At 50.8% G+C, this 24,431-nt stretch overlaps 5 protein-coding genes across 5 annotated transcripts; 2 read left to right on the top strand and 3 right to left on the bottom strand.

Annotated features, from left to right (window-relative positions):
* Positions 1-598: 598 nt before the first annotated feature.
* ENH_00046570 (RNA methyltransferase, RsmE family protein, related) lies at positions 599-3,787 on the bottom strand (the record flags this gene model as incomplete). Its single annotated transcript, XM_013581032.1, has 6 exons — positions 599-1,159; positions 1,553-1,782; positions 2,178-2,295; positions 2,528-2,615; positions 2,969-3,078; positions 3,677-3,787. The coding sequence occupies 6 exons, from the start codon at positions 3,785-3,787 to the stop codon at positions 599-601; spliced, it is 1,218 nt and encodes a 405-aa protein (XP_013436486.1).
* A 2,493-nt stretch (positions 3,788-6,280) lies between these two features.
* On the bottom strand, positions 6,281-8,836 carry ENH_00046560 (hypothetical protein, conserved; the record flags this gene model as incomplete). The annotated part of the gene is made up of 1 exon (XM_013581031.1): positions 6,281-8,836. The coding sequence occupies one exon, from the start codon at positions 8,834-8,836 to the stop codon at positions 6,281-6,283; it is 2,556 nt and encodes an 851-aa protein (XP_013436485.1).
* Positions 8,837-12,001: 3,165 nt separating this feature from the next.
* ENH_00046550 (calcium-transporting ATPase, putative) lies at positions 12,002-18,554 on the bottom strand (the record flags this gene model as incomplete). Its single annotated transcript, XM_013581030.1, has 17 exons — positions 12,002-12,097; positions 12,330-12,449; positions 12,634-12,708; positions 12,960-13,058; positions 13,331-13,635; positions 13,786-13,933; positions 14,258-14,523; positions 14,666-14,833; positions 15,091-15,398; positions 15,648-15,791; positions 15,925-16,244; positions 16,464-16,754; positions 16,971-17,249; positions 17,489-17,725; positions 17,851-17,986; positions 18,213-18,367; positions 18,480-18,554. The coding sequence occupies 17 exons, from the start codon at positions 18,552-18,554 to the stop codon at positions 12,002-12,004; spliced, it is 3,222 nt and encodes a 1,073-aa protein (XP_013436484.1).
* Positions 18,555-18,659: 105 nt separating this feature from the next.
* Positions 18,660-19,310, top strand: ENH_00046540 (hypothetical protein, conserved; the record flags this gene model as incomplete). Its single annotated transcript, XM_013581029.1, has 1 exon — positions 18,660-19,310. One exon carries the CDS (start codon positions 18,660-18,662, stop codon positions 19,308-19,310), a length of 651 nt encoding a protein of 216 aa, XP_013436483.1.
* Positions 19,311-22,735: 3,425 nt separating this feature from the next.
* Positions 22,736-24,431, top strand: ENH_00046530 (hypothetical protein; the record flags this gene model as incomplete). The annotated part of the gene is made up of 2 exons (XM_013581028.1): positions 22,736-22,918; positions 23,370-24,431. Coding segments are annotated over 2 exons (1,245 nt in total), but the record flags the coding sequence as incomplete, so codon positions are not given.

Genomic DNA, 24,431 nt, shown 5'->3' with positions numbered 1-24,431 from the left:
TTAATTTCCGCAATACCTAGCTTGGCAGCTTCTTTAGTGCGTTTTTCCGTGATAAAAAATTTCCTAGTAAAGTTATGTTCCTCTCATCACTTCACTGCAATGTTATCTCTGCCACTATCGCCTCCTGCCTCAGTCTACTTTCCCCACTCGTCCTGCTTTCGTTAGTACCCTTGTGCATAGCCACTGTTAAGATATGGGTAGCCCTTTCACTTACAGCATTGTAGCAAAATTAGAAGGTGTTTAGGTTGCTTCAAACGAAACAAAAAGTGAAGAACATGAAAAAGAGTTATCTATTAGCATCTTGACAAAGTCTTGTCTTGCGGACTCCAGCTGCAGCAGCTACTCCAGCTGCAACAGCTACAACTCCGCCTCCAGCAGCTACAGAAATTTATACTCTTTGCACCGTCCAAAGAATCAGAAATGGCATTTTTTGCACCATACGTGGACACTTCCGCAAGAGTGGACATCATCTCTTCAAGCTCTTTCTTGAAGAGATGATGTCCTCAAATTAGCAGCAGGTTGCTGGCATGAGTTAAACATGAATTTTCCGTCCACTCTGAAGTTCAAATTTATCGTGAGTTTGAGCAACCACCCGTACTCAGACGTGCTCCTGCTGCTCCTGCTGCTCTCGCTGCCGCTGCTGCTGCTGTTGTTCAGGCTGCTTATCCGCTGCATTTCTTCGTGTTTCATAGCGCAGTGGAAAGGTCATGAGGAATCCGCCTATGGCCCTTACCACCTCTCGTCCGCCTTGACGTTTGTGTGCCTCTCTCTTCTGTGTTGCTGTCTGGTCCTCTCCATTCCCTGTTGCGGCAGCTGCTGTTGCGTCATTTGCTGTACCTGAAGCAGCAGCAGCAGCTGCTGCTGCTGCTGCGTAGACTTCACCTGGAGAGCGCAGCAGCGGTAGGAACATGGGGTCTTCGTAACACATAGTGAGCTGTGTAAGACAAGCAGTCAGCGCCGTCTCGCACTTGAGCACTTTGTCAGTCAAACGAAAGGGCAAGCACCGCAGCTGCTGCTGCAGCAAGTTCATCTCTGGCGGAATCCAGCCACCCTCAGGACCAACAGCAAGCAGCACGCCGGCTCGCTCCTGCTGCTGTTGCTGTTGCTGCTGCTGCTGCTGCAACTGGCTGGAACTTGTGGCGGTAGAAAATGGACGCAACTGCATAGAAATGCAGACGGCAAAGAAATAATTCTATTCGCCTCCTAATGCACTAGTTGACTATAAAAATGCTACTATCAAGGCATCTGAATGGAGTAAGTATATAACAGACAGTACCACAGTGCTCGCTGAGAAGTCCTTCACGGAATATTTAACTACCAAGCCGTAAAGTTTGCAACAAGAGACTTTCAGGGAATGCCACAAACATTATTTTCACTTTTAGCGTGTCCATTTAAAGACTGCCTGCGAGGAAAAACTCATCAATTATGCACTTACTACTGGCAATACAATGGCTACAAAGGAACGCAAGGGCCTACAGCATCAAAAGCAGCCGCCGGAAGGAAGCTGCTTTTACTGCTGCAGCAGCAAAAGCAGCCAGCATCAATAACTCACTAATAATTGAGGCAGTGTTGGCTCAGCGTGGGGGTGCGCGACGAGCCGCAGCGGGGGCAACAGGTAGTGTAACCAGGCAGAAGATTCTGTTGGTAGCTCTGTTGCTGCTTCTGCTTCTGCTGTTGGCGCGGCTGCTGCTTCTTCTGCTGCAGCGGTAGCTGCCAGAAAACCTTCCCACGACGCAAATGCATGCAGCTCAGGAGGCTGTGTCAACATCCCCTGCTCCAAGCCTGTAAGTGCAAAGGCACACTCCCGTACACTTGTTAGATGCTTCGCCTGTTGTTGCCAGCCGTTCCTGCTGCTGCCAGCTGCTGCTGCAACTGCCAGCTGTCCCTGTTGCTGCTAGCTGTGCTGCTTGGAGGAAAGATAACTGCGGCGCTACTCTACGTTGCCGCTGCATCTGCGGTTTCCGCGGAGCTGGAGGTTTTGCTCCTGCAACTGCCAGCACTGGTACTGCAACAAACCTTAGTGGAGCTTCCTCCACTTTTTGCCTTAATCTGCGGATAGCCGGTGCCATGCACTCTTGTTTTAGCCAGGACAACGACAAAAACACGCGAAAGACCGTAAACTACCAAGAAGCATCAAAGACCACGCCGCTGCTGCAGCAGCAAGAACAGCAACTCACCGAGTTTGAATTGCTCTAGTATATTCTCAACAGCCAAACGTGAAGAACACAAAAATCCCTTTTCCGTTCGACCGGCACAAACCAGGAAGACACGGCGCACTCCAACGACCGCACAGAGCTGCATTAAGACAAAGACAAAAACCAAACACTCCAAAATGCGATAATTATTTTAAGACATAGAAACAGCTGGATGGGAAACGGACGATGAATGGGTCAAACCCAACTTCGAAGCAACTCAGGCAACACAGAGGGAAATAAAATCATACTGAGATTAAAAGCTGCAGGAACGAACTAGGGATGTAATAAAGATGAAGTAGCAGCATTAGAAGCAGCAGCTGCACTAAGCTTACCTGCAGCATCCGCTCTAGCACTTTAGGGCGGGGCATTGCAAGCAGAAGATCGATTTCCACATGCTCCCAAGGAGCTTTTGCCGGATTTCTGTGCAAATTCCCAAAAAGAAGAAAAATAATTTGCAAATTTGGAAAAGGCCGAATATATCGATACTTGAGAACAGATACAGTTACAGTGGATGCTCCACTATTAGCTTGCATGCAGAGACTTATCGTGTGTACTCTCTGGCATCGCAATACTCCTTCAAGCAAACAAGAAAGGGAAAAAAACAATTTCGTAGTTCATTCAGCAGCAACTGAAACGTGAACAGCTCATTCAAATGGCACAAAGCCAACCAATCAGCCACTTCAGCTGTGAAGACGGACAATAAAACCGCGGGGTTAACTCCCTCGATTTATCGCCTAGAGTTTGTGGCTAAGGCTTGGGACTTATTTGCTTACAAATCAATTCTCGATAAGAGCTTTAGCTCAGTCTGCTGTGGCTTGCAGGCAACCACCTCGGCCTCTCCTGTGGCTGCTCCTGTCACTCCGACCTTAACACGGCTGCCCACCTACAACGCGTCAACACAATGCTGTTGGAAAGCACTTAAGAAACAAAAACAGTGAACAGGAATGGGCCAAAGAAAAGAAGAAGCGGGAAACATAAGAGAACGGATGAGAAAACGAAAGACATCAAGTCTGAGCAAAAAGGAGAAAATAATCAAAAATGGTGAAAAAGCAGGCGCTTTAAAGGCAAATGCAGCATTATGTGAGTTTCAATGAACAAGGAAGTGCGGATAGAGACCAGTGCAGACTGCGTAAACGAACAAATGCGGAGATCAACGAGAGCATAGCAGCGCACATGCATGCAAATAAACAAGCAGAAAGTAGCTTCAAGAATAGCCAAAGAACAATACCCAGGCACAAATAAGTAAAAGCAAAAATACAAGCGTGCAGCTCAACATAATAACCAAAAGCGGACAAGACAAGAGTTGTGTGCCTTCACACAGTTTGATTTCCCCTTCAACAGCCCCATAAAGCGTAAGGGCAGCCAGAATAATGAATGAAAACATTGCCATAAAAAGTGAAAGGTGACATGAATGCAAGTAAAAGGTCGTTTCAAGGAGAAATAAGAACACACAAAATGCGAAAGCAAACACCGTGTCTCACCTTAAGCTTGAGCACTTGCTGGCAGTGGGTATGCTCGCGGCCTTTAAGAACAGCAAACGCCTCATTTTCCTTTATAAGAAGGTCTTCTTTGTGCAGCAAAATGAGATTCATTGTGGCTGGCTTAATGTGCAGAGGAAATGTTAATGAAGGTACGGCCGCGCAATAACAAAGTAGAACTGGCTCTATAGGCCTGGATTTGAGGAGACTCGAGTAAGAAAATGCTACGCCTTATGTTAATGGATGGTTACCGAGTCATTTTTGAAAAAGAAAGAGCAATAAATGCATCGTGTTCTGCGCCATAAGATGAGCCTTCGGTTAAGGCTAGAGTGCTCCAGCCCGCCATACCGCAGCAGCACTGCGTGCAGCAGTCCACCGAAACATACTCTTGCGGGAAGAGAAATTGCAAAAATTCATACCTCATATACGGATCTCTCAGTTTAATTTCAACAAAGAGTGAGCGACGGCAGAACACACGAGAAAACGTCGGCTGTGTCGATCATCATGGTGACCCTGAAGGGCCGTGGTGGAGCCTTTGGCCCTTTCCCTGGTGCCACGCAAGCAAAGAATCTGTAATGGAGCAACGCTTTAACTAATTTGCATTTTGGTCGGCTGTTCCCTTTCCCAGTCTCGAAGCTTTTTTAAGCCTGTTGTGGGGCCCCTAGGGTCCAGGCGGCCCCCCTAGCAGCTTGGCGCATGCGAGGCATCCCATATGTAAAATATACTACGTATGTGGCACGAAGCAACATAGTTTTTTTTTATTTTTACATGGTCACTTTTCATTCAAAATATTAATAATATATGCTTCTTCCTGTGTTGGCCATGCCGAGTTCTCGGAAGAAGCATACCGAAACATCGGAGTGCCTTCCCAAACTATCACAGCCATTGGTCCTGCGTATCCATGTTTTTGATTTGTCTTTAAGGTTGTGTACGTATCATTTATTTGGAGTGTTTTGTGTTTTATTGGGCAATTTAAGGCATGGGGGACTGACCCCACGGAACAGGGGACCAGTACTTAACTGAAAATGCCTAGCTCAAAGACTGTGCAAGAAAATGATCGAATGCTTTTCCTCACTAGCCACTATGCTAGATTTTCCTTCAGAAGTAAGAAATACATTCTTTCCGCGCACGCTAAGAGTCTTCTTGTGAGTTATTGGGTATTTGGCAGCACTACTTGCTGAAACTAAGCGACTGACTCTAATAGATTCAGGTTTCTAGAAGTATACATAGTGGTCCTTTGTAATGTACCATTGGTAAGGTCTAACCCGCCCTCAAGCGTCATAAATGGGACCGCTCAAGGCTTAGGGACCCAACGCTGACGATGGGGAACATCTCCCCGCCGGTAAACCCTAAAATGAGTCAACATGTATGTTTAATACCATTCGCTTAAACCGAGTTTATTAGGAGAGATTCAGAGGTTCTGTTGTTGTGTATGTAGAGAGAGGAGCTGCATGCTAGTGGGCAGGCCCATATTTGTGCGTATTTCCGAGGACGGATTTCTAATAATCACTCAAGTGGCACATTAGGGTATACTTCTGACATACGCACATTTTCTGCATATTCTACTTCGTACATCAGCTCATGAATGCGCCTTCATCTACATCTAAATGTACAGATTTATAAGGGTGTTTACAATGGTTGTATTGCCGTGTACGCATATGAGCATCTCTGCATTATCCTCACTGTTGCTTCCAGTTCGCTTGTGTGGCGCAGCCGGCTCTTGCTTGCTTTATTCGTGTAACTATTTACTTGTTGATACAACCATGATTGAACTAATTACATTTGCTTCTGTGTGAAGGTCCGTGAAGATTCTCGCCGTTGCGTTTTCCATTAGTCAGCGTTTTCATCCAAAACAAATGTATATGTATACAAGATATTTACGTGCAACCACTTGTACAGATATATTGCAATCATGTAGATTTTTTGTTTATCGCCTTTAGACGCATAAGCACCTGAGCGCGTATGAGATTCGCACTATTCGGATACTTGACGTACATGCTTTTACTTTCTCACGAGTAGTTCTATCAGAGGAACGGGCGGCGAAGTTCATCTGTAAATGCACATCCTAGCTATGAGCTCTAATCTATTTCTCGAGCATTGAATTGTATCTTCTGTAGAACCTTGGAGTCTCTACATCACACTTTCAGTTTCTGCTCGCGATGATACCAAAAGGCCGCGCTGCACCCTGCCGAAATTGCTGTGCCCTTGCTTCAGCAGCTCAGGCACAGCCTTCAGGAAGTCCTAGGGCGGCGGAATCTGGATGCCCTCCAAGGAACAACACCAAAGCGGTTGCTGCCCCCAGAGACCTACAGATGTACCTGTCATAGTCTGTTCCCGCTGCTTAGGCAGCTGCTGCCGCTTGTAGGGGAGCGGCGGAACCTGCGTCAGCTGCTGTAGCAACGGCTCTTGAAGCATCCTTATCAGACGCATGCAACAACGACAGTGACATTCGTAGGAGCACCTTTGCAGGGCACTCCTGCTGCTTCCTCAACACACCTCATGAGGCAAGCGCCTCTTGTGCCTCTTGACTATCCCCGCGTGGCACTTTTTCCATGCTTTATTAATTAATTTATCCATCAATTCATTAATCGATTCGTTATTCTTGCGCTAGCTCTGTTGCACCACAACGCCTTCAGGCTCGTCGAGCTGCTGCGGCTCTCGCCGGGTGCTGCTGCCGCTTTGTCTGCCATCAGTGTTTCCAGTTGAAGCTTGGTCACTGCAGCACTTCTGCTGCTGCTGCAGCTGAAGTCGGACTAGTGAGCTTTTGCTCTTGACATCGGATGCTGCGCTCACTGCAGCGGATTCTCCTGCGATTTGTTCCGCAGCAGCAGCAGCAGCAGCAGCAGCAGCAGCGTAACGGATGCTGCGCTTGAGCTGCAGCGCCGTAACCGAAACCGACGGAGGAGGGTCTACGTAGAGGCAGCGTTTGCGGGATATAGACCAGAGAAATATATGCATTAAAAATGAGCAGAGAAATATGCCCAAGAGCACAACCGCAGCCTTCACAGGCTCCGAAAGATGAAATACTTTATACACATAGCCGACCCCCCCTTGGCCGTTGGGCACGTTGAAGACAAAAACACAAACTTGCAACAGCAGGTAACAGCAGAAGAGCACTAGTGTGTAGCCTAGGTGTCTCATGGGACAGGGAATACGAGACAGCAAAGACGCATGCAGCAGCGTCAGCAGTACCAACACAGCGTGTTTCCACACTGTCACCCAGGATCCGGGAAATGCAACGTCCTCAGCCTTAAAAAGGGAGAAGAAGACAGCAGCAACGCCTAAAGACGCAACCAACTGCAAATTGTGTACCACCCAAGTCACCTTCACGAACCAAGGCAACTCCACAGTTGTTGATGCTCCCCTTACTGTAGTAGCTATGGTTGCTGCTGCAGAGCCAGCCGCAGTTACTGCTGCTGCAGAACCTGCAACCCCTTTGTCAACCACTCTACTGCTGTTAGAAGAGGGAGCCGCGTCGTCTGCTGCTCCTGAGGCCCATGCCCCCAGAGTGTGGTGGGGCACCGAGGCAGCGGGGCTGCTGCTGCCGCTGTTGCTAATGCTGCCGCTGCTGTTTTCAGCACTGGAAGAACTCTCTTTTGGCCTGCTAAAAAGCGGAAGCCGGCGGGACCAACAGGTTGTCCTTGGGGAGCTTTGAGGCACTGAGGGGTTGCTGGGGTTAGGGGCCAGTAGTATGCCTTCTACACAGTAGCGTCCATCAGACATGAGGTCTGTGTATCCCTGAAGCACAAGACAAAGTGCTCTGGTGTTGCGGGGCTGCTGTTTCTGCTGTAGTAACTGCTGCCGCTGCTGTACGAGCCACGGCAAGAACGCTGCCTTGCTGCTGCTGTATGTCGGCCGCGGGTGCCGCCCGTCAACCGCCACAAACTCATAGGCAGAAAAGCCCAAGCTGCAGCTGCTGCTGTCGCGAGATGCAGTGCATGAGTTGTGTTGCAGGTGGTTGTTAAGCGAATATGTTGATGCTGTTTCCTCCACAGGGCTCATCAACAGCTGGCTCCGCCGCTGCAGCCGTTGCTGGTGTTGCTGCTGCTGCTGCTGCTGCTGCTGCTGCTGCGTGAGACCGTCATCCTGGATGTGCGTTTGCCGCCCTTGCCGCTGTTGCTGCTGTGCACTTGATTGCTTTGAGGTTTGCTGCAAAGGAGCCGCGAAGCTTATGCATGCAATAACAGAAGTGATGCTGAGGGACAAGAAGCCAGCAGCAACTAGCAAGCTGTTCCAGTTAGTAAAGTAAAGCATCTGTGCCTTGCCGACCTCGCGATATCCCTGGATCGAGGCGAAACACTCCAACACAAGCACTGAAATGCAGCAGATGAGCCGCAACAGAGTCAGCAGCAAGGGGTCTATTGCGTTCGGGAAATAAGAACACACAAACACCTGACGCCAGTCACGCTGGTGCATGTCCATCTGCCAGAAACGACGCAGCTGCTTCAATTCGTACCACAGATGCTCTCTATATGGAGGCACCCGAATAGCGAGAGGGATATTCTTCATATCTGGTAAATCAACTCCCACAACGCCAGGCTTTCCTCCACGTGAGGCTCCTGAGGGACCCGCGGGCAACTCCCCGCAAAGAGAGGATTCATCTGAGCTTGCCGCAGCAAGGGATACTTCTGCTGCGGCTGCGCGAGCTACAGCGCCTATGACGGCTTCTGTCGCCGCGCAATCAGCTCCGTAGGCCACACCGTTGTCTACATGGATTGTGCAGAACGAAGGAGGTTGCTGCTGCTGCTGCTGATAAGGATGCTGCCCGGAAAGTGGAGTTCCTAGCCGTGGAGAACACGGCGAAAGCTGCAGCTGGTGTGTGTGCTGCTCATGATGGTACTCGAAATGTTGCGGGTGCTGTTGCGCCGGTATCGAACTTATGTAGAGAGAGCCAATTTTGGCCGTGTCCGATGGCGCAGACTCGGTTGCCGCGCCTACTGCAGCATCTGCTGCCACTGCGGCTGCTGCTTGCGCATTCTTAGCGCGCACGTGGGCGCAGAGGCCCATAGTCACAAGGTAGCAGCTGTCGCCATCTGCAAGGCGATGGCTATGACCAGGTGAGATCGCCGCTGCAGGAGACGATGGAGGAGCCGCAGGTGGGAGAGGTTCACCCTGAGAAGACTTTTCAGGGCATGCAGTGCCCGCAGAGTAGTTGAGGGCCATCTTTGGCTGGTGCTGCTGCCGCTGCAGTTCTTGCAGCTGCGGCGACCTAGGTCCAGTGGTCACACGAGCGTCAGACAAAAGAGAGAGGAGCAGTTGAATACCTGTTTAGCGATCTAAAGAGAGAGCTGCATGATTTCAGCAAGGATAGAGGAACCGCTGAGTTAGCAGCGAGGGTGCGAGGATTGAGAAAGGTCGTAGCAAACCATGTGCTCAACGGCCCATAAACAAGCAAGTAAATAACAGCAAGAACTGAACAGGAGCTTCAAGAGCGCAGACTATTAAACAGACAAATCGAATGCGAGCTAATGCGAAACCGATTGCTGTTTTTCACGGACGGATTTGCACACCCTTCAACTGCAGTGACCCTGGCAACTCTCGGCAGCAGCTGGCGATCACCTTTTCGTGTTGCAGCAGGCTGTTTGGTGTCTCAGCCCAATTCAGCACAAAACAATTAGCCAAAGATAAGTTCGCCTAATAATGCAATTTAAAAATATTTAAGTTCTTTAAATCCCCATTTTCTTGCTTCTGTGGGGCAGCGGAAGAAGTTTTTCTGCTACCATCACTGTTTGCGAACAAGGCCGCTACACAATAGACACATTGGAAAAATGCGGCCCTGAAAATTCCCAGCACGAAGTAAAGAGTTCCTTTATTTATCAATTTGAAATCAGACGCTTTAAGCTGTGAGCCGCCGCGTTTAGGTCAGCCACACTGCTGGAATTGCAGCCGGCCCATGCTGTAAACATAGGAAAGCCGGCCCTGCAGCTTGCATAGCCCAAAAGTGACCAGAGGAATACGGGGAGTCTCTGAAAGCATTTGTCATGCAGCTCTACATGCTTTTATTTGATAAACGGGTGACTCAGTTTGCGCATAAGACGAAAAATCAAAGGGTTTTCCTGCCTTTCACCAAGCCTGCAGCAGCGACACTGTCGAGCTCACAATTAACATATCAAGACCTTAGTCAAACTTTAGGGCTGAAATTAAAATCGAAAATCTGGCAAAGAGACAAGACCGGCAAAACAAGAGAAGCCCAAATTCGCCGAGGCAGTTTTATGCAAGCTTACAGCTGGCTCTGTGCTGATGGCTTCAAAACAGAGTATTGAGCAACGACACCACAGGCGACTCTCAAAAAATCGGCCTGACACTGACCCTGGATGAAAGAGCGAAAGCCATGCACACCGAAAGTCTCAGAGGCTCACAGGAGCGAAAGTGAACTGATTGTTTGCTTGGACCTACACACCAGGCGGAAGGCGAAACAGCGAGCATATCCGTGGGTGCTGCAACTCCCCGCCAATCGAGGTCAGAGCACGACAAACACCGCACATTAAAACCACTAGCCTGCCCATTAGGGCCCTTTTTCGATAAAGCCTAGACTTTCCGCGACTTGACTAGTGCGGGGTACCAAGATTCTAAGAAGCGCGCTGCTGCATAATGACCCCACTGCAGGCAGTCTCCTTAATTCTCGGCAACCCCCACATTTTTGTTGCTTTCTTAATAGACATGGATGCTTTTGAAGCAGCTGCCGTTTTGAGCGTCATCGTAGAATTCTAAACCTTAAGTTTAGTGTAGTGTATCGCCATCGCCGCGTTTCTTTAGTACTATGCTGCCTAATAAGGCGCATAATTTCGTTCGTTCTCTGAGCATTTAAGACCTGACCAGGACATCTGGGAGCACCAACTTCAAAGTGCGGTGGCTAAAGCAAACTACGCTCTTGTGGCACCAGATGCGGTAGCGACAATCGTAAGAGTTTGCACGGGAAGCAGTCAGCCACACCTAGATGGCTTGTGTAAGTGCACAATTGAATTATAGTCATGCCCTCGCTTCGTAGAAAAGTCACCTAGGAAGTGGAAACTGCACAGTTGAGCTAACGAGTTCATCAGCGCACACGGGGAAACAAAAGCCGTTGCCTCCGCCTCCATAGCGCACCTCGAAGTCACATCATTTGCGTGCAGCCCTCCGCGCATCTCGCTGCCCTTCAGAGGGAAAGATGAAATCGCCATCTCCAGTTTTTGGCAGACCACCAACGGCCTCATGTCGACAAGCGTGGTTGCTTCTCGCCAGCAGGAGAAAACTACGGGGCCTAAACAATAGCGACGGCTACGATAGAGCTCACTATCCGCATGCCAGTGCGCTGCTCATTCTGCCAAATTAGAGAAATGTAGGCTTCCCATAGATATACACAGTAGACCAAACATCAGGATCTTCAACTCGTTAATGCTGTGAGAACAAACCCCATCTAGATGCTGCTGATCCGTTGCACTCCTCTTGACTTTCCCTTCTTCGTATCCCCTGCAGTTCAAGAGTTCCGCGCCCTCACTTTCGCGCGCATCCGACACCTCAGCTGCTCTTTCATTTAAATATGTTCCGTGCTGCTACTATTGGCAAGCCAGTCCCAGAGATTGCAGTTTCAGCATTACTTACATATATATAACAGGTATTGTTAGCAGACCTCCGAGCGCCATGCATTTCACCAGTCGACACCAATCAACGTGGCCCAGCAGATGCTAGCCGCTGCGCCACGCTATGAATTCTGAGCACAGCTGTACATCTTCAGATCAAGTTTACTCACAGAGGAAACAGCCAGAAAAGCTCGTGCTCACTTAGCTTTACCTTTCGCGCACTCTACAGGGCCATCTACTGCTTTCAAAATTCGCTTTCAATGGCGTAATTCCTCCTCTCTCGTAATTTGCTCTACACTTCAACAGGCCATTGAGTCGTTCATTTGAGCGCTGCGCCTGTGTGCTGCTTGTCTCATATTTATGCGTACACTGCTCATTCGTCTTCCTTTCATTTTCATACTTATAAGGATAGACAACATGTGTTCCTTAAAGAAGCAACCATCATGGCTCTATCGCTATACCACCTATTCTGCGCCTGCTTGGCGCTTGGGCGACCACCGCAGGGCATATAGAACGCATCCGCCCATCCCAGCAGTAGCGATCGAACTTCGGCCACCTTAAACTGGGGCCTTCTGCAGCTGCTGCTGCTTCGCTGCTGCAGCTGGCTGGCAGTGGCAAAACTGCCACTGCTGCTGCAAATATGTTTTGTTGACTGCGAAGTGTCCTCGTATTCAGGTCCCTCCTCTTTACGGGCCCGCACACAGAGGAATCCCCTCTCGCGACCCAATAAGCAGAAGCCGGATTGTTCTTCCGTGGGCGACCTCTCCTACTAGGCCGGCCGCTTCCGCCTGGCGCATTCGCATAGCTCACTCTTTCTTGCTAGCCGTAACAGCTGCAGCGCGTTGTTGTGCAAAGTGACGGCGGCCTGCATATATAACATACGACCAAGCACTGTCGCGGCTTGGTTCGGGCACGGATACGATGACGAAATTTCAGCGGCTGTACGCATTCACTTCCGTTAAGCTAAGAACGGCTTTGACACTACTCGAAAGTGCACTTTATACACAAATGTGCATATGCTGCTAGGCATATGCAGTACACCCTATGTATAGCTAAGTATTCGACACGGCTTGAAGCTCTACAAGCTAGCCTGCAACTTCAGAAGAGACCTTACCCAGATATTTCAGGATTTCATCAAGGATAATGATAGGGAAAGACCAAAGCAGCACATAAACCCAGTCCATCAGCGTGAGTTCCACGACGCCAAAGACGCGGCTCTGCAGCACGGAGTCGAAAACGTACAAAGCCCGCTTCACTAGTACACTTGATGTGACAGGTAAAGCAAGCAAAGAACAAAAGAGACCAACTGCTGCAGTACACTGTACTTCGACAGGCAGTGTGCTGGCAGCAGTAATTTTGCTGTTTCTGTTTTCGCAAGCTTCGCCGTTGGTGAGGACCTACAAGGAAGGGAATGTACAGAATTGCGCAGTGAACAGCGAGGGAAGAAGCAGTCGCCAGAAGCAAGTAAGGGTTCGCCTGAATTGAATGTACACAAGGACCCCAGGTTCAGTACACCATCAGAGCGAGGAGCCGAGAAGGCAGGAGCAAATATTTAATCCTAACTCTTCCGAAGGCACTCGCGATGCACTTCGGTCGCAAGTTGACCACTGCCCATCTATGTGTTACTTGCGCATCACTGGTGCACCCTGCCACTACTACCAAGATGCGCTGCATTGGCCATACGCCCTAAAAATGTACGTTCCTACGCCGCACGTGAAAAACCTTACCCAGGGAGGCATGCGAAGGAGAGAGTGGTTCTCTGAAAGAGCGTTGAAAGCATTAAACATTTCAATCACGACCAACACTGTCAAACTAAGCGTGCTCGCCTGCAGGGCAACACCAGATCAACAGAAGCTTCAAACGGCCGTGGTGACCCAAAAGCTACCAGCAAGCAGAGGACAAATACAAGCTTTCACAAGCAAAAGAAATACTGGCTGCGTCTTGGCAGGACAGCACGAGTGAAAGGGGTGCAACGGCTGTTGCTGTATCTGTTTACGTTTGGTGCACACAGGAAGCCGGAAATGCCTAACTAAACGACGCAAGCCCGATCTCTTAAGCTCCAAAACTTTATAGAACCTTAATTTCAACAGCCTCATACCTTGGCCTTGCCGATAGTGAAGTAGGAGCAAGGCTCGTCCGCTGGCATTCCAAAAACAGGTACAGCGTTGAAGTTTTTCCAGGAAGAGCAGCGGCCCCAAGCCATAAGCTGGGGCAGAGTCAGAAGAGTGTGAGGCTCCGAAGGATCCGTCCCAAAGACGTACCACCACACGAAGATGCCGACCGTTGCGAAACCAACGTAAATTCCAACCAGCAGATAACGCAGAAAGATCCAAGTGCTAATCAGGCGGTCGTCGCGGTGTCGCGGAGGCCGCTTCATCACATCGTCGTCAGCGGGGTTAAAACCTGTACATTCAAAAAAGCCACGCACGAGCAGTTACAACAACACGAGGAAGAAGTTACAAAAGCAAGAAGCTGTCAAAAAAAGTGACTAGCCGGCAATGTCAAAACGACATTTTAGTCTTTTAATGCTACGCAGTCTTCGGCGAGACTCACCCAACGCGGTTGCAGGAGGTCCATCCGTCACAAGGTTCACCCACAGCAGCTGCACAGGGGTCAAACCCTCGGGAACACCAAGAGCTGCAGTCATGAAGATGGAAGCCACCTCGCCAATGTTGCTGCTGATCAAATAGCGAATGAAGGCCTGCAGAACATTCGCAGCAACTAGGCACACGGGCGGTTTCCTCTCACGAATAATGGCTTCACATATGTCATGCTGCACTACATACAAAGTAGTACACATACACTGTTACGTGTGTGCGAACAAACCACAGCATGGAACCCAAACCGCTAAAACACCATGACGGGAATCAAATGTAGGGCAGGTAGGTAGAAAAGACAGACAAACTAGGTCAGCAAGAATGGAACCCATACTGACACAACACACCTGCATGACAACTGGAATGGTATGCCACTAGAAGCCAAACTCCTGTAAAACAGTGCTACAACAAAAATTGTGTGCGCTGACCTTCATGTTGTTGTAGATCGACCTTCCCTCTTCCACTGCAGAGACAATCGTGCTGAAGTTGTCGTCTGCAAGAACCATATCCGAAGCCTCCTTGGCGACCTCCGTGCCCGCTATGCCCATAGCGACACCAATGTCTGCCTGCTTAAGCGCAGGTGCATCGTTGACTCCGTCTCCCGTCATGGCTGTGGTCTCGCCCAGCTCCTTCAGCAGCTTCACGATCAGCTGCTTGTGCTTGGGCTCCGTACGCGAGAATATCGCGCCACCCGCTGCCACACGCATCACATAACACGCCTAAACCGTGAGACATAACAGCCGCTATTCCCCACTTTCATTTCGCGTGAGCCGGGTCCCTGTGAAGCGGGTACACGTCGCGTGTCTACGACGCCCCTACATTTTTGAACAACTTACGCGAGGAAAGGACTTTCATCTTTTCGGAGGCAGACAGCGCCTCAAATTCCTTCCCTGTGTAAGACGGGAAGCTCTTGTCAAAGCCTTCACGGATGTGAACGAGGTCAGCCACGGCCTCCGCAGTGTCTTTGTTATCTCCAGTAATCATCACTACGCGAATGCCAGCATCTGAAGAAGCGAAGCAAGGACCATTCCCACATCCCACACCGTGAACCGCTTCTACTCGTCTGTATGAAGCCTTCACACATTGTGGCAGCAAGCTGACGCTTCCTCGGTGGGCTAAAGAGCACTACTGTGGCTGGGTTGCTGCTGCCGCTGCTGCAGTGCGTAGCGTTGCCTCAGCTTCAGTGGCTTGAAGGCAGACGCCTCACGCTTGCCGCTCTGGACTGTGTTTAGCAGAGAGGCTCGTGAAACTGGTTGCTTACCTCTGCACTGCAGAATGGCGTTCCCCACTTCGGGCCTTGGAGGATCAAAGAGGCCAACGACGCCGATGAAGCAAAGGTGGTCTTCCAAGGCAGCGTACCCCGCCTGGTCGTCCAAAAGGCCGCGAGCGGCTGCCTGGGGTGTCTCCTCTCCCGTGTAGTCTGCGAGCGGTCCAGCGTCCAACCGAACGCCCAATGCCAAAGTACGAAGGGCACCCTTTGCCATCCAAGCCACGTCGGCCAAAATCACACTCCGCGCAGCTTCGGTCAGCGGGACCACCTCGCCATTAGGCAGCATCATCGTCTCGCACCTGAAACACGGCCAAGCAGCAAACGCGGCACCCCACTTCCACATCGGAGCGAAAAGGACGCAGAGAACATGAGCACTTGCAAACCTAGTCATGGGCGATTCACCAAACGGGCATACAGAGCTTGGTCCGCATGTACACACTGCATGCATGCGCCTTGCACGTGAGACTACACAAGTGCCAACACACAGGAATGCCGACATCTCGAACCTAGATGCAACCTGCAAGCCTGCCGTTGCAAAGGCTGCTCACCGTGTCAGGAGTGTCTCTGGAGCGCCCTTGACAAAAAGCACGTTCTTCTGTGTCTTGAGGTTTCGAGACAAGACACTCATACTCTTTCTGTCCCGGCTAAACTCCAAAGTCGCCAGATCCTTGTACTGGTCTTTCCAGTAGTCACTGCGCAAAGACATGCCATGCAGTCACAAGACAGTGTTACCTGAGCTCTTCTCAGCGGCAATCCTGTCTCTGCTGTAAGCTCCGTATCCTGTTCTTACACTTTAATCCCGCTCGTACGACAGGGAAAACATACCAGAAGGGTGTGGGATGAGCAACGCTCCGCTTTGTATTGGCTTTTGAAGCAATTTGTTCATCAGAGAAAAGCCCAAGCTTCTCCACAAGGACGAGCAGCGCTGCTTCTGTTGGCTCTCCCATTCGCTCATAATGGTCGCTATCCGGGAAGCCCGATGCAATGTTCAGGTGCGCTTCATTGCAGATGGCCGCGCAGCGACATAACCACCCCAACACCGCCTGATGCTCTGTTAGAGCCTGCGAGCCCTTGGCGCCGCCCGCCTCCCGGCAAACATTGCCACTTGCACAGAAGCCAGAACCATCCACGGTGAACACATCCACCTAAACGCGCCACCGAAATCATCGCATGCAAGGCAAACACCTCAACAAAAATGCAAAGAAACGCTCCACCGCATGCAACGCAAGTACCTCAACACAAATGCAACAAAAGCAATCTGAGGTGGCAACCGACCAATACCCCAGATGCTCTGCAACAACTCAAAATGCGCCCTCATAGCATGCGACAGCAGGAAGAATCGCAGTAGTGTGATGGCGCCTCACCTGTGTTCCGGTTTTGCCGAGCACACAGAATCTGACGCAAGTCATTTCGTTGGTGGTAAGGGTGCCTGTCTTGTCAGAGCAAATGACAGTGGTGCACCCAAGCGTTTCTACACTTTGCAGTCTCCTGACTATAGCATTCTTCTTGGCCATCTTCCGCGTTCCTAGCGCCAGACAGGTCGTAATCACTGCTGGCAGACCCTCAGGGATGGCCGCCACTGCCAATGCAACAGCTATCTTGAAGTAATATATGCAACCGCGCAACGCGCTACCGTGCACGGCGTCGCTGAAGTGCTGAAAAGCCAAACACAAAAACTTCACATGATCCGCTTAAGAATCGCACAATAAGGCTCAAGGAAGCATGCAAGACCCGACTTTGCCCTCATTTCCTCCCACAGTGCAGGTGCTATCTGCTGCAGTTGAGAATACAAGCGCCACACAAGCGGCCCGGTTGCTACTGCTGTGCCTTTAGCTGGCCACGCTCCCGTCCTCCAACTCCCGTGTCCTTACCCCGATGTTAATGAGCCACACAACAACACACACGCCGCAGATGACCTTGCTGAGGGCCTCTCCAAACTCGTCCAGCTTCTGCTGCAGTGGGCTTTGAGTGTCGTCAGATTCTCCCGCCTCGTGTACAGCAGCCTGAATAATCCCTATTTGGGTGGCCATGCCCGTCCTCACCACTACAGCCAGCGCACGCCCACGCGCCACCGTCGTGCTGCTGAAACACAGGCAGCGCTGCGACTGAATCTCGCAGTCCCGCATTGATGCAGGCAACGCCTCAGTATCCTGCAAGCGCAGCAGCACCAGCCAAACGGAGCAAGTCATGATGAGCACAAAACAATCTAGCCCCTGGTCCCTGCATGCCCAACCCCCTGAAATTCCTGTCCCGACGGGATGCAGTTGAATCAAGCACCCCCCAGCAGTCTGCAAAAACGCAAAAGTTGTTCGTGCATACTCGCAGCAAAACTAGTACACCTTCGCAAAGTGAAAAAGAATACGGCAAGTGCTTAGTGTGGCATCCTTACCTTCAGCACAGCAACGCTTTCGCCTGTGAGCTGGCTCTGTTCAATTCTGAAGGAGGCGGTCTTGAGCTCTACGACGCGGCAGTCAGCCGGCACCTTGTCGCCACAGCGGAGGTCCACGAGGTCACCGGGAACGAGGCTGGAGGCCGAGACGCAACGCCAAGCCCCTGATCGGCAAACTCGAGCTTGCTGCGGCTGCAGCTGCTTCAAAGCTACCAGTGCTTTCTCAGCGTTGGACTCCTGCAGCAAAAATCAAAACTCACAACTCAACCACCATATGGCCAGCTCCCGCCACAGAAGGCACACAGGGCAATAGTTTGCCATTTCAGTGCAATAGCTTGCCACCTCTCCCGTGAAAGCCGCACCTGCCAGACACCAACGGCAGCGTTAAGAAACAGAATAATGAGAATCACAAGAGGCTCCACATACGCGGCGATGCCGCCCTCTCCCCCCTCCACCACTGCCAACGCGAAGCTGATGACTGCAGCCCCCAAAAGAATCCTGAAAGCATCAGACAGAAGCGGACACACCGCAGCAAACTGTGCAGCTGGTGAGCGCCGCAGTCCCAGTGTCCAGAGGGAGCTGGCCGAAAGACTCCATAAACAACAGGTAACAGAGAAGACCAGCAGGCTCCGCACACACTCAAGAAACAGACGAGAAATGAGAAAAATGTACAAAGACAGCATCATGTGCATCGCCTCAGCCCAAGACATGGAGAGGAAGTCACCTGACGAGCAGATCCTGAAACTGTTCCAAAATGAGCTGGAAGAGGCTCTTCCCCTCTTCGTGCTTCAACTCGTTTGGCCCAAAACGCTCAAGGCGCTCGGCCGCAACTTCGGCCGGCAAACCCGACTCCAAACATGTTTCGTGGTACTCCAACACCTGAAAACGGCGGCAACACAAACAAGCCCACGCACAGTGGCGCTGCTGCCTGCGGGGCTGCCGTTAGAGTCCTCGTCGCCGCCACTTCTGGGGTGACAGTCAAATTCCCTACCTCCTTCACTGTTGCGACATGCGGCGCCTCCTGCAGAGAGGTGCAGCCGCCCTTGGTAGGGCTTGCACCCGTCATTTCCAACTCACGGAGGAGCAACAGTAAGAAAGGGGACCGGCAGCGGTACAAAGACGCAAGCAGCAGTGGCTGCTTCCCCAGCACCACTGCCTGGCCCTACTTTAGATGAGGCTGGGCTTAAGGCCCCCTGCACGTGCTGCAGCAGCACTGCAGCAGCAAGCTCGTCAGAGCGTATGCAGACACGCCGCAGAGGCCACGGGGAACCAAACTGCAGAAGATGTTGCACCTGCCTTCGATTCTCTGGAAAAAGACTTCCTAACCAACGACAACGGTTATTTAATCTGGAGACGGCTGCTGGTGTTGCTGGCCCCTTCAAATTGTAAAGAAAATTCTGCCGTCGCGCTACTAGTGCTGCTCCAGCAGCAAGCCCACCGCACCGACAAGTTAAGCCAACAGAAGAAGACCGATATATTAAAGGAAAAGATATTCGTAGGCGAGACAGAGCAGCAGACGGCGCTCAGCCTGCGCTGGAAGCAGGCTACGAGTAGCAGCAGCAGCAAACTTGCTCCTGCCTTAGCTACTGTGGAGAGGCGGAATCACACGAGAAACCCGAAGGCCTCAAGCTGTTTGACTTCAGCACCACATAGCCAGAGACAACTTCGCAAAGACAGCACGACACCGCCCAACGCAGCAGGTGAAGCAGCAGCAGCAGCTGTAGTGATCAGTGCGTTGCCGCACTGCTACGCAACTTTGAGTACCAAGTCCGATCTAGGTGCGAACCCTATCTATACTCCATATTTCACAAACTTCCCATGAAAAATGCAAAATCCAATTAATGCGGAGGCCTGGAGTATCGAAATAAGTAGGACTATTTCCGTGCGCCGAAACGGTGATGTGCTATGCACACAGTCTCGGCCAGCCCCATACCAAGTGCCTCGTTGGCAGTAGCCTTTTAAGCGGTCCAGGAAACAAGAACAAACTGGGTGTGAGCTGCTGGAACTACTCTGTCCTATGTACAATCCGCCTTCTGTGGTCCTTTCTTGTACACGGTGGAAGGCCGAGCACTGCAGCTCCCCACCCTTCCACCAGAGGTCTCCTAGTGGGCGAGCACCCCTCTAACTGCAAAAGGTAACTTTTTAAGCAGACGCTCCCGTATTTAATTGCTGTGGTCTCCAGAAGCCTTTCGACATTGCATCCCACAGTACGTCATTCCACCGCCGTTGCTGCAGGCCACACATTGGATGCTTCTTCGTTATCCAACTTGAGATGGGGCTTGGCAGCCAACGCTCTCAAACGTTCGGGGTTTGACAGCCAATATTCTCAGAGGCTTGGAGTCGCTCTGCGGTGGTGCACGACTATAGACTTGGGAACGCTTGTGCCGTTGAGTCAGAGGCCATTGTGCCCTATGTGACGCTAGGCTGTTATAGGTTGTAGTTTGGGGGCTCGAGACTACTCGACGCAACCCAACTATGGATTAGAAAAAGCTCAGACTAATTTTACCAGCAAAAGTGGGCTGGCTATGGCCAGCTCTAAATGACTTTAGGTAAGGAACGGCGGAGTAATGGGTGCTGGATTCACCAAGGCAGCGCACCACAAGAATCGGAGGCTCCGCTGACTCCAGAGAATCAGATTCAGCCAAGCACATTCTCAAAACGCCAGGGATACTCTTCCGAATAGTATGCGAGGACAGTTCTTGCTCGGAACAATACGCGGACATGATCAGCTTGGCTCTCCATTTGCCGATGGGGAGCACCTCCGGCTGCTCACAGGCACTGCTTGATTGGCGTTGGTTCATGAATGATACCTAATGCGGGCTTCCGATGGGGTCGCTGTGTTGGGGTTTTGTGTTTCCACCATGCACATGGTATGAGTGCAGTACAGGGCACTCAGTCTTTTCTAACTACTACGGAACGTTGGGCTGTTTTCAGTCATACTGCAATAGCTCTGCTGCCTACAGTACGCTATGTTCTGCTAGAGAACAGGAGTTTCTGAGAAAAGAAGGGCGGGCGCAGGGGTTGTAGATTTTGTGGTGTGGGCGCTGGCACCTTTGAGTGCGGGAAAAACCTAGGGGAAGCACGGAGTTCTAAAGCTTATCAACTTCTTTTTGAATTACAAGAAATCTCCATTTGTGGATCCTTCAGAAAGAGATGGCCTCTCGAGTGCAGCAAAGATTTAAGAAAAACGGGAGAGGAAGACAGCACCTATGGCTTGGACCCCGCCAGCTGCTGCAACATGAACAACATTGAACACAACATTCCCAAGGTGAGGGGTGCGCGGTAAGTCCCTCGTTCTCCGCATCTGTCTCCACGCTGCGCACCCTTCCAAACCCCGGCGAGTGGCATGCAGCGACTTGTAGGTGCCGTTTTCCCGCCTTAGTCCATTTTGTGTAACTAATCACTTGTGTTAAGTGCTATCGGGGAAATATTTGTAGTGATTAAAAAATCCCCACAGTGAGCCCGTGTCAAAAAGTTCATATCGGGCCAGCTGTAGGTTATACTCTCTGAGCAGGGTTTTGGTACAGGAAGCGTGCGGAGGTCAGCAAAATCATGTAATATGAAGGATCCTTCCTGCCAATATATGGCTGTAGAGGGCGTTGCAGCAAATTTTTAAGGGGCATCATTTACAAAGTGATGAAGCGCAGTTCCCTGCGGGACAGAGCACTCAGCTCATCCGGTCCTGTGTCAAGTTGTCGCTGTAGTACTGCAGCAGCTGGGCTATGCTTGCCTTGGCTCAAATATTAGAGGAGGGGCATCACCAGCTAACAAGATATGGTCCTGTGACTTGGACGCGACACGGCTGTGCGGACTCCCGCAAGAGTTTGGCGAAACGGTGTACCCTTCATACGAGAATCGTTAGGGCGGCCTGATTGAATAGCCCAACGCGGCAGTGACGAGACAGCTTTCATCGTCTTTTGAAGTCTCGTATGTACTCCTAATCACATACCCTGCAGTAGCACACCTGACTCTCCCTCTCTGTTGCCCTGTACCCACAAATCTACAGATCCATATGAACAGGGTAACTGTACAGCTCTCTCGGCTGCTATTACGTTACTTTCTGGCGCACGAGTAGTGTAGTGCACGGCGCTCTCTGCTGCCACTACGTTACTTCCTGGCACAAGAATAGGGTTCCCCTCTGGCAAATCCTCGACATTCGACACATATATCATAAAATAGCAGCAAATAATCAATAACCCGTCATCCTTTGAGTCTGTTAATCGAAACTTCTTAAAAGTCGAAAATCATAGTTCTAACTCCCTTGACCCGGTTGGGGCATTGTCCAGCACTGGTACCGCCGTCATAGAAAGCCCCAATCTTAGGATATTCACAGACACTTCTAGTTTACGAGTGCTATGCAGTACACCGCGTTCTCTGCAGCTGCTACGATGCTACCTGGCCCACGACTAGGGTGCCCTATGATGTTCTCTCTACTTTCAACGCATCTTTAGTGAAACAACTACCAAATTATCAAAAAGGCAGTCCTATTCCGAGTTCTCAAGCCCGAATTTCTCGAAAGTCGCTCACAAATGGTTCTTGCTTTCTTGGCCCGGTTGGGAAGTGACCCTCACCGGCGCCGGCGTTATCGACAGCTCCAATTTTAGGGTATTCGTAGACATTTCTAGTTTATATATGCTAATTTGCTGATAAATTACTTTTCTATTCTACTAATGAGAAGCTTTCGCGGTCGATCAGCGTCTTAACCTCTTAACCTCTTAGATGTCACCACCTAGCTTTCTTCTCAAGGTCACCAGCAAGCCCTATTGTAGTGCCTGTGCACTAGAGCAGCAAGCTATTGTAGTGCCTGCGCACTACATGCTATCTTGCTTATAAATTGCCTTACTTATTTACTAATAAGAAGTTCCTGTGCTCGTTCGGGATGCAAGCCTCTTATAGGTCACCAGCTAGCTATTTTCTATAAGTCACCAGCAAGCCCCACTGTCGTGCCTGCGCACTACCACTTCCCCCCCTTGCCGGACTGAACCGGTCTACCCAGCATACATTATTCTTGCATTCTTCAGTTTCTATTCTTGTATCACTTTCTCTGGCTTGATCTCTCCTTAATGTTCCGGTTACCTCGGTTCTCTCCTGTGTCTGCTGAGTTCTCTTCACTGCTCTGCTGTGCTGCAGTGTGTGTATGCCTCTACTGCTAATGCATTGACTATATAGAGCCTGTAGGAGCGCATGCGGGTACGCAGCGCTCCCTCCGCCTTCGTCGCGGCATGGAAAATTGCCTGATTGCCTGCAATGCGGGCGGCTTATGCTGACGGATTCAAGCCGCTACGCCTTGGAAGGGGAAATGCGGGTCCGAACCTGAAGACTTCTGCACTGGAGGCGGTGTCAATCATGCACCAAAGCCGGGCATCCTGTAAGGTGGTGAACGGTGTCCCACATGGCTTGGTCCTCCAGTGTTTTACGCCACTTGACGAGGTACTGGCTGGCGATGACCTGGGCACAGGTGTGGGGCACCGCCCCAACGGGGTCAAGGAAGAACTACGATTTTGGGACTTTTAATGGATTTCGCGTATTTATAGCCCCGAACTCTCTGCGCGCGTTTCCCTTCCGCAACAAGTCCTCACAACCTTGCTTAAACATCAATTCTACCCAAAATTGCGCAGGTGCAAGTTTGCCAAGCAAACAATTACATATCTGGGTTATACCATCACTATTGCAGGCGTCAAATCTGCAGAATACGAAATCGAAGCCATCCGGCACTGGCCAGAGATGCTGGACAACCCAGACAAAGGACCCTGCGATCCCCACCTTCGCCTCTGCCCCATGAACCTGTTTTTCCGTTCGCTACAAAGCCGCAGCAAACCAACCAGGAGAAGCTCTGCAAATCGAGTTTTGTCATCGCCAATTTACGTTTCGTTACGTCCAGCCTTACCTGCACATCCGCGTTCATGGACTGTGGCGCATCTGCGTCCCACAATTCCCTGAGTTCCTCACTCACGTTCTGCATTCACATCACGACCATGTCACAGCCGGCCATCGAGGCCAGAAAAAGACCTTTGCGTCTCTCAGCAAGCACTACTACTGGCCTGGAATGCGTGCCTACACTACCGCTTATGTTGAGTCATGTACCCACTGTCGCGCTTCAAAATCCATTAACCAGAAGCCTGCAGGCCTTCTTCAACAGTTGCTCATCCCTTCTCGTCGATGGGCGCACGTGAGCCTCGATTTCATCACAGATCTTCCCCTTACAACGAGAGGGCACGACTCGATCCTTGTCATGGTCGACTCTCTCAGTAAGATGGCTCATTTCGTTCCCGCAAAGAAGTCATTCACAGCAGCAGACACAGTGGAGCTCCTAGCCGACCGTCTTATCCGCTATCACGGTTTCCCAGAAGTGCTTATATCGGATCGCGACCCCCGTTTCCAATCAGACCTTTGGAACCAGCTCTGTAGCCGCTTCAACATCAAACGCTGCATGTCCTCGTCCTACCATCCCCAAAGCGACGGCCAAACCGAACGGATGAACCGCACATTGGAGCAGATGCTGCGTACATATATCAGATCTGATGAACGCGAGTGGGAGCGTTTGCTTCCAGCTTTGGAACTTGCATACAACACAACAAGCCACTCATCCACAGAGCTCTCTCCTTTCGAGATCATGACTGGCGAAAACCCCTTGACTGCGGCGGAACTCGATATCGTAGGCGCGTTAGCTCCTACACTCACTCCTCCCATGACTAAGCTTTTTCGGCAGCTCTGCGACAGAGCGCAGAGTCACATCCTGAAGGCAAAATGGCAGCAGAAGTACTACGCAGACACCAAGCGTCGAGCAGTGGAATATGCAGTGGGGGATAAGGTCTGGCTCAGCAGCAAGCACCTACCGCCTTTCAACAGCTGCCCTAAGCTTGAGCCCCGCTACCGCGGACCCTTCGAAGTCCTCGAACGCATAGGAACTGTTGCTTACCGTCTCGCTCTGCCTCCCGCTTAT

This window comes from Eimeria necatrix, genomic scaffold (genome assembly GCF_000499385.1).
Source record: "Eimeria necatrix Houghton genomic scaffold, Enh_scaff356, whole genome shotgun sequence".
Classification (NCBI taxonomy): domain Eukaryota; phylum Apicomplexa; class Conoidasida; order Eucoccidiorida; family Eimeriidae; genus Eimeria; species Eimeria necatrix.
The sequence above is the reverse complement of the archived record's forward strand: the minus strand, read 5'-3'. Positions and strand labels throughout refer to the sequence as shown.